The sequence below is a fragment of the Terrapene carolina genome, unplaced genomic scaffold, assembly GCF_002925995.2.
Source record: "Terrapene carolina triunguis isolate 2854851 unplaced genomic scaffold, T_m_triunguis-2.0 Scaffold66, whole genome shotgun sequence".
Lineage (NCBI taxonomy): Eukaryota > Metazoa > Chordata > Testudines > Emydidae > Terrapene > Terrapene triunguis.
In genome coordinates, this window is record NW_020664417.1 from 16,715,181 (window position 1) to 16,730,525 (window position 15,345).

Below are 15,345 nucleotides of genomic sequence, written 5' to 3' on the forward strand. Positions count from 1 at the left end.
AAATACACATTTACACAACGTATCCCAATGGATTGAAAGGAGCATTTTAGAGTTCATTATGCCCTAGTACTTCTGTGACTTCTATACCAGCAGGGGTGGGTGTGTTAACCACTCTGTCTTGGCCAAATTCCGATTTTGGTAATTACACTTTGCCTATGGTATCTTAAATTTCCAATGTCGTTTTACTCGAATAAAATTCTTAACTTCCTGCCCTAAATATTTTATCTCCAAAATGAAGGTGCTATACAAACGTCAGTCATCATTGAGTGATTTTATGTTTTGTTTTGTTGGGGTGGAATATAATAAACAGATGTGATTAAAATCCCTGTGATGTCTAGAAGATATATTTAGGAGTGACACAAGCTGGCAAAAGCACTAAAATTCACACTTAAGGCTGAAGAGTATCCTTTGCCTACATATTGCATTATACATGTGATAGAAAATCAGCTAACTAGCCACAACGTAGCAGATTAAGGAGTTATTATTATGCTTATGTTGGGCTCTGTGCTGTATAAAAATTAACAAAACTGTACATGTAAGTAATTCCATCCTAAAGAGCTATGTTGCCTCTAATACATAGGAATCACATCACCCAGTACCAAAATGAAGCATAGAAACACTCAGTAAAGTCTAAGGGGCAAATGTGGGTCACTTTACTCACACCAGTAATCCCTCTGACTCTACTGAGACTAACAAATAAATAAAATGAGTAGGATTTGACTCTAGCATAGAATGCCATGCATAATACATCCAACCGAAACTGCAGAGAGGCAGAATGCAATTACCAAATTACAAACTGTAGTTACTAAAATTACATTATGTAATTACCAAACTTCAAATTACAATCTGCAATTACCAAGCTTCTATAGAGAAGCAGAATGTAATTACCAAATTTAAATTTGGCCAACAGACCGAGATTAACATGCCTTGCAAAGAATGCAAGGTGGTCTTTGACCACAAGGGACCAAGATCTCTGTTTTACGCCTGATGCAGAAGACATCACCTCCAGCAGGATGCTGCCACTTCACACACAGTGCTCAGGTATAGCACCAGTACAGACTCACAGTGTCCCCCTATGGACTCACTAACATCAATTCCTGCAGCAATCTGCATTTTCCTTTTTGGTCTTCCATCAAGCTACTTATGAGGCCCAACTCCACTACTTTACGGAATCTGGTTAAATTACAGCCTAGCATTGAGGGCTGTATATACTTGGTTTTGAGAACACTCAAGCATTAATCAGACAATAATTGAGGTTTTCTTTCATAGTAACGGACTACAGTTACTTTAATTTAAAATAGATCCACTGATAGCTGACCAAGATAACTCCTAGTTTTGTTACACACTCCCAATTCATGACACACAAACAGCAATTTTTATATTATCTAATTAGCACAGATGTGTGTTTCTCATTACATTATAAACTTAGGTATCAGTTTTTCCATATGTCCCCTCTGGTGGTCTGTAGTACTTTGGGAAAGCCATCAGCTGTATCATGTTGAATGCATACTTTCTGCATTTGATATTCTTCAGTACATTCTCTATGCGGCATCCTTCTCTGGTGAAAGGGGAAAAAGTACAACTTCATGAAACACAGAATAAATAAATATGTTTTATTTCTTCATTGCAGAGTTTCAGCAACAGTTGAAGTAAAAATAACAAAAGATTCAACTCTACATTTTTTTTCCACAAGTGATGATACATCTTACAAAATTAAATCCAAGGCCAGCCCCAATACAGTTATTGCCCTCAGAAATAGATGATGAGAATTTTATATTTCCCCTTAAGGTTTAATTAAAGTTTAGTAAATTTTTTTAAATAATTTATTTAATTTTACATTTTCACGCTAACTTTAGAAATATACTTGCCTTTTAAATCCTTCACAATATTCCTATACTTTTTACTGTATATGTTAAAGTCTACATGTAGCCCTAAATATGCAGGTTCTAGGAGTAAGGCATTTTATTAAGTCTGGCCCTATAGATTTGTAAAGGAAATTTTCATATCTAGTTTATTTCAGTATGTTTAGCTTTGCAATGAAAAAAAGATAAAATGCCTTTCCAAACAGCCTAACCCAACTCTCTTCTTTACAAAGGAAGGATGCTTGTTCACATACAGTACAAAAGTCACAAGTGCCAAAGTGGTGCATCAAGACACAAACAAGACTTAGTTAAAAATAATATAAAGGTGTCTTGAAAGCAAAAGCAGCAAACGCAACCAAAGCAACAGTTACAAACAGGTTAATTTAATTACAAAACAGAACTCATTCTACCGCCATATAGTTACTTGACAGAAAAGGTTAGTTGAAGCAATGTAGTAACATAACCTATTTGTTAAACAAAACAGAAAATTCCATCAGCGAATAAACAACAATGAAAGTAGCACAATGAAAATTAATCCGACAAACTGTCCCATCCATTATTCTTGGCTCAGGGTTAGTTTGTATTGTGCAAAATCACTTTTGACCTTTTTAATTGATAGACTGAATAGGAGTTTGGAAACCGGGGGGTGGGGTTCAAGCTTTCAGGATCCTGTAATTTGTCCGATATAGAGACACTAATATATATATATATATGATCTTTCTTTGAGCTAGTTAAAGTGGGAAAACTTTGTCATGAACAAAAAGAGGAAATTAACTCACTTAATGCATAGTATACTCTTTAGATTTCAGAAAAAATAAATGAAAGCACTATACAGTTTAGACATTTGTATCCTATAGACAAATCCTGTGGGTCTGAAAATGTAGAAATATTACAGCATAATTCCTTTATTTTTAAGTTAGTTTGTTGCTGTTTGTAGAAAAGAAAGGAACACAAGTGAAGTTTATTGATATTTGGCTAATAGTAAAGCAAGACTTAAGATAAGCCACACAACCAGCAAGTGTGAGCTGACAAGCAGCAAGGCGACAGGATAGAAGTGACGAGAAGTTGGCTTGTTATCAGTTAGACAGCCTGTCTCAGGATCATCCGACTCATTCAGTGCTCCCTGGGTTTGTCTGCTGTTAAACAGGGGAAGTTAGGAACAAATAGAATAGCATTTAAATAGCAAAGAAAGCCAATACTTAGATATTCTGACAACAAAGAGACACTAAACATGGCCAATTGATTTGGCGGATTTATGCTAAATAATTCCAAACATTTTACTCTGTTCTGCACTCAAATGGGAAGCACAATGAACTAGCTAACTTGCTATCTATTATTTTTTTAAAAGCTTTAAAAGTGTGTAAGTGGCATTCACAGGTTAGAGGCTCTTAATAAAAATGAAATGAGCTGGACTGTGACTAAGACAAACACATGAATTGATATGTAGTGAAATAAATGAATAAATGCATGGCTTAGGAAAGGAAAACAAGAACACTGTGTCACAATGTGACACCAGGCAAAGTGGTGTCTCTCTGGTGCTTACATTTTTTTAGTCCACTCCAGCTTCACTATCTGCTTCTTGTACATGTGATCTTTTTGAAACAATTCAATTATTTTTTATGTTTTTGGCTCTTTAAAAATAATTAGAACAAATTTAACTCAGCAGCACAGTTAACTCAACCTTATAAGGTAAATAAATACTGATATCTTTAATTCAAAGGTTAAGGACATTGTACCTTGTTCAGTCAAGTCAACTGTGGGTTAATTTGTACTACAGTGAGGTTCTTCTGAGTCTTTAAAAGTTGTGTAGTCCCTGTATTAGAGCAGTAAAGATACCTGCAAATGACTTTTAAACTTTTCAGTTGTAAAGTTGGTAGCTATTCAAGATATCGTCTATGTAAGTGGAATATGTAGTACGGACACTTTAGCTAAACCCTTCAACCCCATTAAAGTTATATTTGCATGTGCTCAAGACTCCTGGTAAGGGCTTTCCCTTGGGCAAGCATAACTGATACAGTTATAAATGGAATTAGCTCTTTTGCTATCACCAGAGATTACAATTATCCTAACAGCAGTTTCAAGAGAAATGGCTGGATGGTCAAGAACAGCTAGATGTGTCAGATTTCACTGGAGCATTTTTCTGCCACACCTGCCACTGGTATGTCATTTATCATGAAAGAAGATACTGAAAAGAAAATACAAGACCATTATGGCACTACCCTGAGTGGGGTGAAGAGACTGCAGCTGTTGCACCATCCCTTAGAAAAGTGCAGCATGCACTCCCGTTTGCAGCTGGCTTGTGCAGATGGATAGCAAAGCCAAGTCCCTGTTTCCTTATTGCCTTATTAGAGACAAGGTGGGTAAGGTAATATCTTAGTTGGTCCAATACAAGTTATTACTTCACCCACCTCGTCTCTCTTATACCCTGGGACTGACACCACTACAACTACAGTGCATCAAACAATTATTAGACTAATACTCACAGAGGTGTTAGGCCCAGCACTAAAGGGAGACAAAGATTGAAATTATGGCTGGGTACCACAAAGGGGCTAGCCAAATTTGTCACAAAATAATTATGCTTGAAAAATCCAAAGAAATAATTAAATGCTCCATTTCCCCTTCCCTTTGGGCATTCAACTCTATACTTTACAGCAATGGGTAAAAGGGAATCCCAAAACTATTCTAAACAGTAAAAGGTAAAGGCCCAAACTCCCATTGACTTTAATGAGAGCAAGACAGGGCCCTTAATGCTATTACTCATTTCAGTATGAAATGCCCTAAATTACCTCCTTTCCTTGGTCTAGTGCTTTCAAGTGCCTATGAATGGCACTTAATGAAAGAGAAAACATCTGAGTCTAAATTTATACAGAAACTATTAAGAAATTAAGCTGACACAGTAAGTTATGCTGATTTAGCCTGTGGTGTGACTTAGATTTATATAGAGAATTCTACATTCTGCATCTGTTCAACCTGATGTCAGTCTCTCTTTCTGTTTTGAGGATGGTAACCTCAATATATCTCTATTGTGCAGGACACAATGCATTGTGCTTTGCTTTAACATACTCTACATTCTTTTGGAGCATGTTGCCTTTTCATTTCTCTTCCCTTCGCATAATCTCCATAGAACCCCACACATCTTCCTTGGCTCCCTCCTCTCTATCTCTGGGTGACTTCATCTGCTGGTGACCTGATGGTTTCGATTACCATCTTCATGCCAGTGAATCACAGACCTACATTCCTACTTCTGACCAATCTCTCTCCATCCAAACTTACATCTGAGCCAGTCTCTCCTGGATATCTCACCACCATCTTCATAATTGGCTCTACTTTTCAATCTCAGCAGAAAGGCTGAAGACAGAGACTAGAGTATGTTTTTCCTTGGAAATGGTCCAACCAGAACAGAGCTGAAGTACACCAGTGGGTCAGTTTGCACTGCCTACACTTTAGTTTTTCTATGGCAGAACTTCATTCTCAAGAACGGACAAACACCTCCTATAGTAAAAGTACCACATTCTTTTAATTTATTTTAGGTGAGTGTGGGTGAAGTGATTTGCATGTTATAATTCCAGGAATGTGACCTCTTTATTTATTTAGTGTGTTCTACTCTGTTTTTTGCTCTGTGCCTCAGTGGCTGTGTTCTGTACTTTTATTGAGGTCTGTATAGCTCCCATTAGCATTAATAGGATTTATGTGCATGAATCAACAGGAATATATATATATAAAAGCCATTTGTTCTGTTGTTTAAAAGATACAATGCCCCACTGTACATTTATTCTTTGATATACTGAAAAGCACAATCAATGGTTAATCTCTTCATATCAGGAGTCACTTCAGCCCACAGTATCCACTATGAATTGCTGATGCTCTGGAACTTCTACTCCAAGGAATTAGTGGTATCTCATAAATCTGCTCAATACCTGACAGTAGGAGATACACTTTCAAAGCTGAGGGCAGGAGGATAGTGCCCAAATACACTATCAGATAAGTTGGCACCATATCAAGAGTATCAAAACATACCTTTAACTTCAAAAACTTTATCACAGGCAGCTATTTTCTCAGACAGATGCTATGGAGGCTATGTCAACCCTACAGCCAGGGCCGACGAGGGGGGGGGGAAGCCGGTACAAATTACCGGGGCCTGGCGGTCCCCCCCTCTCATCGGCCCTGTTTAGCCGGTCCGCCCTTGCTGTGGGGCCCGAAAAAATTTTTTCACCGGGGCCCGAACCCGCTCTCGGCGGCCCTGCCTACAGCTTATGTTGGCATAACTGATGTCGCTCAGGGCTGTGAATAAACCGCCTCCCCGTGTGACATAAGTGCCAGTGTGGACAGTGCTATGTCAGTGGGAGAGCCTATCCCACCAACACAGCTATCGCTTCTCGTGGGAGCTGGAGTAGTTAAGCTGATGGGAGAACTCTCTCCTGTTGGCTTAGAGCGGCTACATAGAGAGCTTATAGCGGTGGTACTGCCACTGTAAACTCTCTAGGCCATGTCTATATGTACAGCGCTGCAGTGGTGCAGCTGTGCCGCTGCAGTGCGTCTGGTGAAGATGCTCTATGCCAACAGGAGAGAGGTCTCCCATCGGCATAAAAGTAAAGAACCTCCATGAATGGCAGAAATTATGTCAGCTGGAGAAGCTCTCCTGCCAACATAGCGCTGTGCACATGAGCACTTATGCAAATGTAACTTATGTCGCTCAGGGAGCGGTGGGATATTCACACTCCTGAGCAACATAAGTTTTGTGGACATAGGCTGTAGTGTAGACATAGCCCTAGTGTCCTAAGGCTGTTTTAATGAAGTTGCCAGTTGCAGAACTAACGCCTTGCAATGCAGATTTCAGTCTCCTCTGCTAAAGCAAATGTAACTGGCTGAGTGAAGCAAAGCCTTACACTTAACTCGATGGTATTTTAATTCCTCTGTCTGAAATGTAATAACTTTGGAATACTGCATCCACTCCCATTGTAGCTTGTTGGCTCATTGAAGCCTTGTGGGGTTTACACCTGGATAACACAGCACCTCGGTATTCTGAGGTATCAGTACACATGCACTAGTGGCCACAGAATGCCAGATTAGATATTCTGTATTTATCCCACTCACCCCTTTTCAAAGCCAGAAGTCCTGGATTCCGCTCAGCTCCTGGTGCTATGGCTCCCTGAAAGGATGTCAGTGATGTAGGAGAAGGGTCAAGTTCTTCCCAAGGTGACTGGACATGAGTCAGGCAGATAAGAAAAACTGAAGACCTTATCCAAAGCCCACTGACATCAAAAGAAAAACTCCCATTGACTTCAGAGCAAGGCATTCTTTTATGCCAACTCTCCTCACCTATTACTGAGCAGCATCGGTTTTCCAAGCTATGGATCTTTTAAGATTCTATTTTGTCTTTTGTTTGTTTTGTTTTTTGCTTACTTAGAAGGCTGAGCTTTCCTTGAAAAAGTGAGCATGCTACATAGCCAGCATGGGTGCCCTTCTTGAGCTTGAATGGTATTAAAAACAAACAATACTTTCTGATTTGGGCTCTGAATTATATATAGATTCTAAATGGTTCAGGAATTCAGTTGAAATGTTAAACCCTGTGGAAAAGGCAGGAGCTTGATTCACAGGTATAGTGGAAAGGGATGGCGGGTGCTGAATGCTGCTGTCCAGCCAGGTGTAAATTAGAGCTGCAGAGGATAGATTTTACTTACAGTCTGCTCAGAAGTTCCCATCAGCAGAGACTCAGGTATAGCACAGCCTCATTCTGCCATGCCCCCACACCTCCCCAAATAAGCTCCTTTCCCCTTCCCTCTCCACCCCCTACTTTCTCCTTCACTGGATGGCACAGTTGCCTTCCCCCAGGCTTGTACCAGAAGAGATTGTCATTATATGGGAAGAATTCTCTAATGTACATCTCTGAGCTGCTTTACTTTCATAGCAGAAAGTAACTGGGCAGACGGGAGAAACCAGCTCTAGATAAATAAAGATGCAATTTAAAACACTGCAAAGTTATTAAGTCTGTAAATGTATCTTAGTTTATAGTTACCAATCTGCTATTGCATCACCAACTCCAAAGGAGAAGTGTATTACTCTCTACAATTGTCTTTGACAAACATATTGAAACTTAGAAAAGTTCCTTTGAGACGGCGTTGTGAACTTCAATGTACATTGACTGAAACACAATTCTTGAATGTATCTCTTGAATTTCACTGCCAGAAATTGAAATGATCAAACTGTCCCATTTTGGCCTTAGCTTACATGAGGGAATTTCCCCCTAACCCTTGATTCTCAGTATGTCATCAGCACAACAACCCATGCTGTCTCAGAGCACTTCTGAATACGTGCCAAAGAGCAGAGAAGAGGGTTTCAAAAAGCACAAATAAGATTTATTTCATAACTGAGTCGAGATGCAATGTTGTTTTTTAAGATGAAGAGGATGATGCTCATTAATCAGAGACACCTGGGGCTGTGAATACCTCTTCAACCCTATAATTCTCTTTCTATATGATTTTATTTCAGGTTGTTTTACTTGAGACTTACCACACTGAGGATCCATCAAGCCATCCAAGGGTGCTCTAAATCTAAAATCTATGCCTTATTCCCAATCTGAATTTCCAGCTTCATCTTCCAGCCATTGGATCACCTTTCTCTGCTAGCCTGAAGAGCCGATTATTTAATATTTGTTCCCAAGGTAAGTACTTACAGTCTGTAATCAAGTCACCCCTTAATCTTCTCTTTGTTAAGATAAATAGATTGAACTCCTTGAATCAATCACTATTAGGCACACTTTCTAATCCTTTAATCATTCTCGTGGCTCTTCTCTGAACCCTCTCCAATTTATCAACATCTTTCCTGAAGTGTGGACACCAGAACTGGACACAGTATTCCTGCAGTAGGTCACATCAGTGACAAATACAAAGGTAAAATAACCTCTCTACTCCTACTTGAAATTCCCTTGGTAACAATCAGGATCCAGACACCCCAAGGGGCGAACAGGGATTGAACCCCAAAGAATAAACAGTCAATCAACTGTATACAACATTATTGTGCTATAAAATACGTCAAGTAAGGTCTATTGTGAAAGCTTGTAATGTTCTAAACTTGATAATCATTATGAGCTATGTATGCAGGCTATGGTTATGAATGTATGTATTTGTGTATATAGAGAACTGGGCTCAGAAACTTTGTCTCCACTCACATCAGGACAGGGAGCAATCAGACAGGGAGGAGTGCTTCCCAAGCCAGGTGTTTATATGCAACCAACTCCAAGTAATGACCCATTGTCTAGCCAGGAAAAGACAAGGATGGGCCATTAGAGTTAAAGGAAAGACATGGAGACATTCCAACTGTGGAATCAAGAGGGGGTTCCACACACTGAATAAACATGAATCTCCAAGGATGGGGTGTGGGGGGAGGAGAAAAAAGCCTTTTAAAAGCAGGATTTTGTCTGAAGTTTTTCATCCAGAAACTTAGAGGCAGCCTCTAAGCAGGAAGATGTCAGTGAAATGATGGATCACCACTATAATTAGGGGAGAAACTGTTCAAAGGCAATAGTTATCTTGTATTAGAAAAGGGATTTTATCCAATATGGAAATGTAAAGCCTGAAGTTGCATCTTTATGTTTATTTGCTGTGTAACTTGTATATGTTTGCCCTCCCTTAATCTGTGGTTTTTCTATTAAATAAAGCCAAGGAGATCTCTGTTGTGCAAACTGTGTGGAGCATGGGGGCTAAAGAAAGCTGGTATCTGGGGGACTGGTTTTACGTTTTCGGGGGTGATGAACCAGAGGGGAAAAGTCCGAGTGTCTGACAGTTAAAAACTCTGGCAGGGCGGATTTGGGGAGACTCGGGACAGGAAGGGTGTTGGTGTCCCCTTGCAAGGAGTAACTAGGCTGGTGGAAGCCAGGGTGCTTGTGGGCAGGCTACTGAGCAGCACGAGCTTACGGGGCACACACTCCTTACTGGTCTGGGTAATCCTCAAAATATCACACCCCTGCTTATGAATCCATGGATCACATTAGCCCTTTTGGCCATAGTGCACACTAGGAACTCCTGTTCAGCTGATTATCCACCATGACTCGCAAGTCTTTTTTAGAGGACTGCTTCCCAGGATAGAGCCCCACATCGTGGAACTGTGGCCTATATTCTTTGGTTGAATGTATACATCTAGGAACAGACTAAAATGCATATTGTTGCTTGTGCCCAGTTTACCAAGCAATCCAGATCGCTCTGTATCCGTAACCTGTTCTCTTCATTATTTACCATTCCCTCAATGTTTGTGTCAACTGCACACTTTATCAGCAATGATTTTATGTTTTTTTTCCCAGATCACTGATAAAAACGTTAAGTAGAGTAGAACCAAGAACTGATCCTTGAAGGACACCACAAGAAACACACTCACTCAATGATTCCTCGTTAACAATTGCCTTTTGAAACCTATCAGCCAGCCAATTTTTAATCTGCTTAATGTATGCCATGTTACTTCTATATCCTTCTAAGTTTTTAAACAAAATGTCATGCACCTTTCAGAAGCCTAAGTATGTTACATCCACACTCTTACCTTTATCAATCAAACTTGTAATCTCAAGAAAAAAGATATCAAGTTAGTTTCACAATCTATTTTCTACAAACCATGGTCTTTGGCATTAATTATATTACCTCCCTTTAATTCTTTATTTATCGAATCCTGTATCAGTCACTCCACTATTTTGCCCTAGAATAATGTCAGACTGACAGGCTTATGATTACCTAAGTCATCTGGTTTACCCTTTTTAAATATAGACATAACATTAGCTTTCTTCTGGAACTTCCCCGGTGTTCCAAAATTTATAGAGAATCAACAAGACGGTCCAGTGAACTCCTCGGCCAGCTCTTTCAAAACTCTTAGATGTACGTTATCTGGACCTACTGATTTAAAAATGTCTTACTTTACTAGCTGCTGATTAACATCCTCCTGAGACATTAGTGGAATGGAAAGAGCGTTATCATCACTATATGATACGACTACATAATCTTTTTCCCCCCAATACAAAACAGAAATATTTATTGAACACTTCTGTCTTTTCTGAATTATTTGCCATATTTGTTAGTAACAGGCTGCACACAGCTTTTGGCACTATATGGATTTATACAAGATCAAAATAATTAACCATAATGCAGACTGTCAAGTCTGTTGCTGAACCAATGGAACAGAATGGTAGAACCTGGAATGGCAGACTGTCCAAATGAAGTATCCAAAGGAATAATGGGATAACCAGTGTTTAATGATAAAGTTGATACATTAAGGAACATGTAAAAGCTGTATGCATTTTAACCAAAACTGAAGGTTTTTTCTGTATTTCGAATAGAAGATGTGATAGAACAACAACCTGGGTAAATTTCTGCATCAAAGACCTTATGAATCATAGAATCATAGGACTGGAAGGGACCTCGAGAGTCATCTAGTCCAGTCCGCTGCACTCATGGCAGGACTAAGTATTATCTAGACCAGGGGTGGGCAAACTTTTTGGCCCAAGGGCCACATCTGGGTGGGGAAATTGCCTCCCTTTCAGGGCCATGGATGTAGGGCTGGGGCGCGGGAGGGAGTGTGGGGTGTAGGAGCGGGTGCAGTGTGCAGGAAGTCGGCACAGGGTAAGGGGCTGGGGTGCAGGAGGGGTGCAGAGTGTACAAGCGGGCTCAGGGCAGGGGTTGGGGTGCAGGAGGGGTGCCGCAGGGGGCTCAAGGCAGGGGGTTGGGGTGCGGGAGGGAGTGCAGGCTGTAGGAGGGGTGCAGGATGCGGCGTAGGATGCGGCAGGGGGCTCAAAGCAGGGGTTTGGGGTGTGGGAGGGCTGTAGTTTGCCCACCCCTGATCTAGACCATCCCTATGAATGATTCATGTTTAGATGTGTCACCGGAAATATCAATAAATACAAAACTTTCCTTAATCTCTTAGACAGTATCAAATGCAGAAAAAGCCATTGTAAGCTAATATGAACCACCCTGCTGCCTATATGATCTACTGATTTACAAAGACCATCTAGACCGGGGGTGGACAATAATTTTTGCAAGTGGGCTACTCCACGAATTTTGGTAAGTGGTCACGGGCCGCACATTTCTACTATATTAATGGAAAGGGTGCAGGAGGGAGTTCCGGGCTGGTGCAGAGTGTTGGGGTGCAGGAGGGGGTGTGGGGTCTGGGAGGGAATTTGGGTGCAGGAGGGGGTTCTGACCTGGGCAGGGGGTTGGGGTGTGAGTGCAGGCTCTGGCCGGGAGGCGCTTACCACAGGTGGCTCCAAGCCGGTGGCACAGCAGGGCTCAGGCAGGCTGCCTGCCTGCATGCTGTGGCCCCATGCCGCTCCTGGAAGCGACTGCGGACGGCTGCTGCTGGCACATCTCTGCGCACCCCTTGGGGGGGAAGGGGCAGCAGGTCTTCGTGCACTGCCTGCGCCCGCAAGCACCACCCCCGCAGCTCCCGTTGGCCGGTTTCCAGCCAATGGGAGCTGTGAGGACCGTGCTGGGGGTGGGGGCAGTACACGGAGCCGCCTCCCCCCCACCAGGGGCGTGCAGAGACGTGCCGGCAGCAGCTGGCCACTCCCTGAAGCAGCATGGGACCACGGCAGGCAGGCAGCCTGCCTGAGCGCCCCGCTGTGCCCCCGCGGGACTTTTAGCAGCCCGGACGCAGCGATCGCGAGGGGGCAGAGGAGGCCAGACAGAAATGTTAGTCATGGCGAGCCGGACAGAAATGTTAGACCGTATTGAAATGTTAGACCTGTGGGCCGTATTTTGCCCACCCCTGATCTAGACCCAAGCCATGAACATTTGGTGCGGCTGGAATGGAGGATTTTCTAAGGGAGTTAGTGAGTTTAATCAGGGATTCGGAGACAGTTTCCATTCCAGATTGGCAGTGTACAGTCTAATCCATGTGCACATCCAAGAGTGCAGCACCAGGCACTATTTCCTGTTCTCTCTCCTGCCTTATCTACCCTGCAGTTTTTCCTGTTCTTTTCTCTGCTCCAGCCTCCTCTGTTTCCCAGCTCCCTCATTGTTTTCTCTTCTTCTTTACTCTTCTCTTTTTCTGTCATAAACCTATCTTCTTTCTAACTGACACTGCCTATTGCTCTCCACCCCCCTTTCCCTCTCCCTTCTCCAGGTAAAGTGCTGGTTGTCCACTCAGTTGACTGAACTGAAATGTCAAGATGTGATGCTCATAGCAAGATATTCAAATCTTGGAAATTTCAGAAAAGGCCTGATCAAACAACATTCATGCACCATAAATACCCATCAATGCAATGGGGGTTTGGAATGTGGAATCAGGCCCAAAGAAGACACTAGTTTTTGAAGTGCTGTTTGATCACAGTGAGAGTGGCAGTTCTGTTGAAGTGGCAGGGTTGTAGACTTAAAATGCATTTAAATATGAACAAACCCTAGCCTTCACACTGTCATTAAAACCCAGTACTGCTGTTGTGATGGGACAAGCCAAGAATGGGAACATTGATAGAAGAAGTACACCATTCTGGCAGTATTTAATAACTGGAGAGGAACAACTGAAATGGGTTCCATTTACACAATCAGATAAAGCAAAACCGTATTGTTTTCTGTGATTACACTGATAAGCTTGGGCTCCTTGGAAAGAATGCCACTGTCTAACAAAATGCAATTTACTACAATGGTTTATGTATAGCTCTCTGAAATTACATAAATGTTTTAATTAAATAACAATGGTGCTGACGGCAGCAGTCCAACTTTCCCACCAAGATTTGTCAATACACCTTGGCTGGGAATTTCAAAGGAGACTAAAAGGAGTTAGGTATCCAACTTCCATTGGCAATCAGTAAAATTGGATGCTTAACTCCCATTTATGCCTTTGAAAAATCTCCTCCTTCAGTCCTGTTCTTCAACACCCTGCTACTGTCACCTTGCCAGTCTCCTACATCATGCACTATGACTGTATTCTGTGGTGTTTTCAGATCCCCACTGGGGATTAGGAGGAAACCAGTAAACTTATTCCTGCTTGAAACCTGGGGAAAATTTGCATCCAAATATTCAAAAACTAAGGTGACCTATGCTGTTTATATATTTGCTACGGTGTGATGACTAGAGCTTGGTGGGAAGTTATTTTCCCACTCAACAAATATTTTCACTATTTCAAAAATGTTCCATTGTGCATTGGGATGAGCCTGAAACCTTTTGAAAAAAAGCAGAGACCCATGCCAGAATCATCCCGGGCACTCACCGGGGATGTGGGAAACCCAGGTTTAAAGTCCATGTTTTGGCTGATTCAAACCACCCCAGGTGAGGGCTTTGACCACCAGGCTATTCTGGCAGAGTCTCCTCTCACCAGAAATTTCATCAAGAAACCTTTCTTGATTTAATTTTCCTTGAAACTGACACGTTCCCACAAAAAGTTTGGTTTTCACAAATTGGCATTTTCTGATGAAAAAACGTTGCCTTACCAACTCTAGTGAAAAAATAGCACCAAACCACTATTTATACTCCCTATCTAATAGTTGAAACAATTTAAATTATAGCTTGGTAAAGACAAAAATAAATTATTCCTGAGCTAAGGATCTCTTAGCATTTTTTAACAAAAGAAATTCCAACATACAATGAACTACTGTAAGAGCAGCTACAAGAGCAACTTAAATATTTACACGGAAGACATACACAATACAGATCTAGAAAAATCACCAAAACAGAAAACTTCATGGGTGAAATCCCATCCCTGCTGAAGTCAATGTGCATTTTTTCATTGACTTCAACAGGTTATGCATTTCATTCCTGGTGTCTGAAGTAGAATGTCTGCTAGATTTTTAACTACATATACTAATTATAAATATTAAATAATCCAAGGAAAATGGCAACTTTTTAAGATTTACTCTTTGCTATTCTCCTGGCCCCACTGAAGTCAACAAGAATTTTACCACTGACTTCAACAGAGTCAGGATTTCACCCTAGCTCCTCTGTAATAGCACCGTGGAAAGGCCTTAACCAGGACCATTACACCAGCTGTTGGACTTTGTAGAGCCAAGTTTTCAATCTGAACACTGTAGCTATAGCAAAAGTATAAGACCTGTTCCAAAACCATAAAGCTAATTTATATTTCCTATGGTGTTATACAGCCTACAGTGCTGTTCCAAGAACAGACGACTGTCCATTTTATAATCTCCTTGTTCCTATCTCTGTTTTAGAATCAGTACCAAGACCAGTGAATCCTTTTCTATACATTGTGTTTTGTGTGTGTGTATCCCATGGCCAACTTGGTTGTAGGGGCATCATTTTCATGCTGTTTCACTGGGCAGTTTTATCCCAGTGGCACACGTCTCTTTTCTGGGACTCCTATTTTTTACAGATGGTGACCCGAGTCACAAAGAGGCTAAGTACAAGGTCACACAGGAAGTCTGTGGAAGAACGGAGAATAGAGCCTGGGTTTCCCATCCCATTCCAGTACCCCAAACTCTGGGCTATCCTTCTTCTCACATTTCCTGATAAAATACACTGGTCTACAATTTTTGAGAAGTCGTCTGCTTCAGAGATAA

The 15,345-nt window shown here is 41.3% G+C and overlaps 1 protein-coding gene across 1 annotated transcript in view; it reads right to left on the reverse strand.

Annotated features, from left to right (window-relative positions):
• Positions 1-484: 484 nt before the first annotated feature.
• INPP4B (inositol polyphosphate-4-phosphatase type II B) overlaps positions 485-15,345 on the reverse strand; it is a 312,722-nt gene continuing 297,861 nt past the window's right edge. The window contains exon 24 of the mRNA XM_029910663.1: positions 485-1,558. Coding sequence (XP_029766523.1) covers positions 1,426-1,558 — 133 coding nt within the window. The 3' untranslated portion in view covers positions 485-1,425. The remainder of the gene's footprint in view (positions 1,559-15,345) is intronic.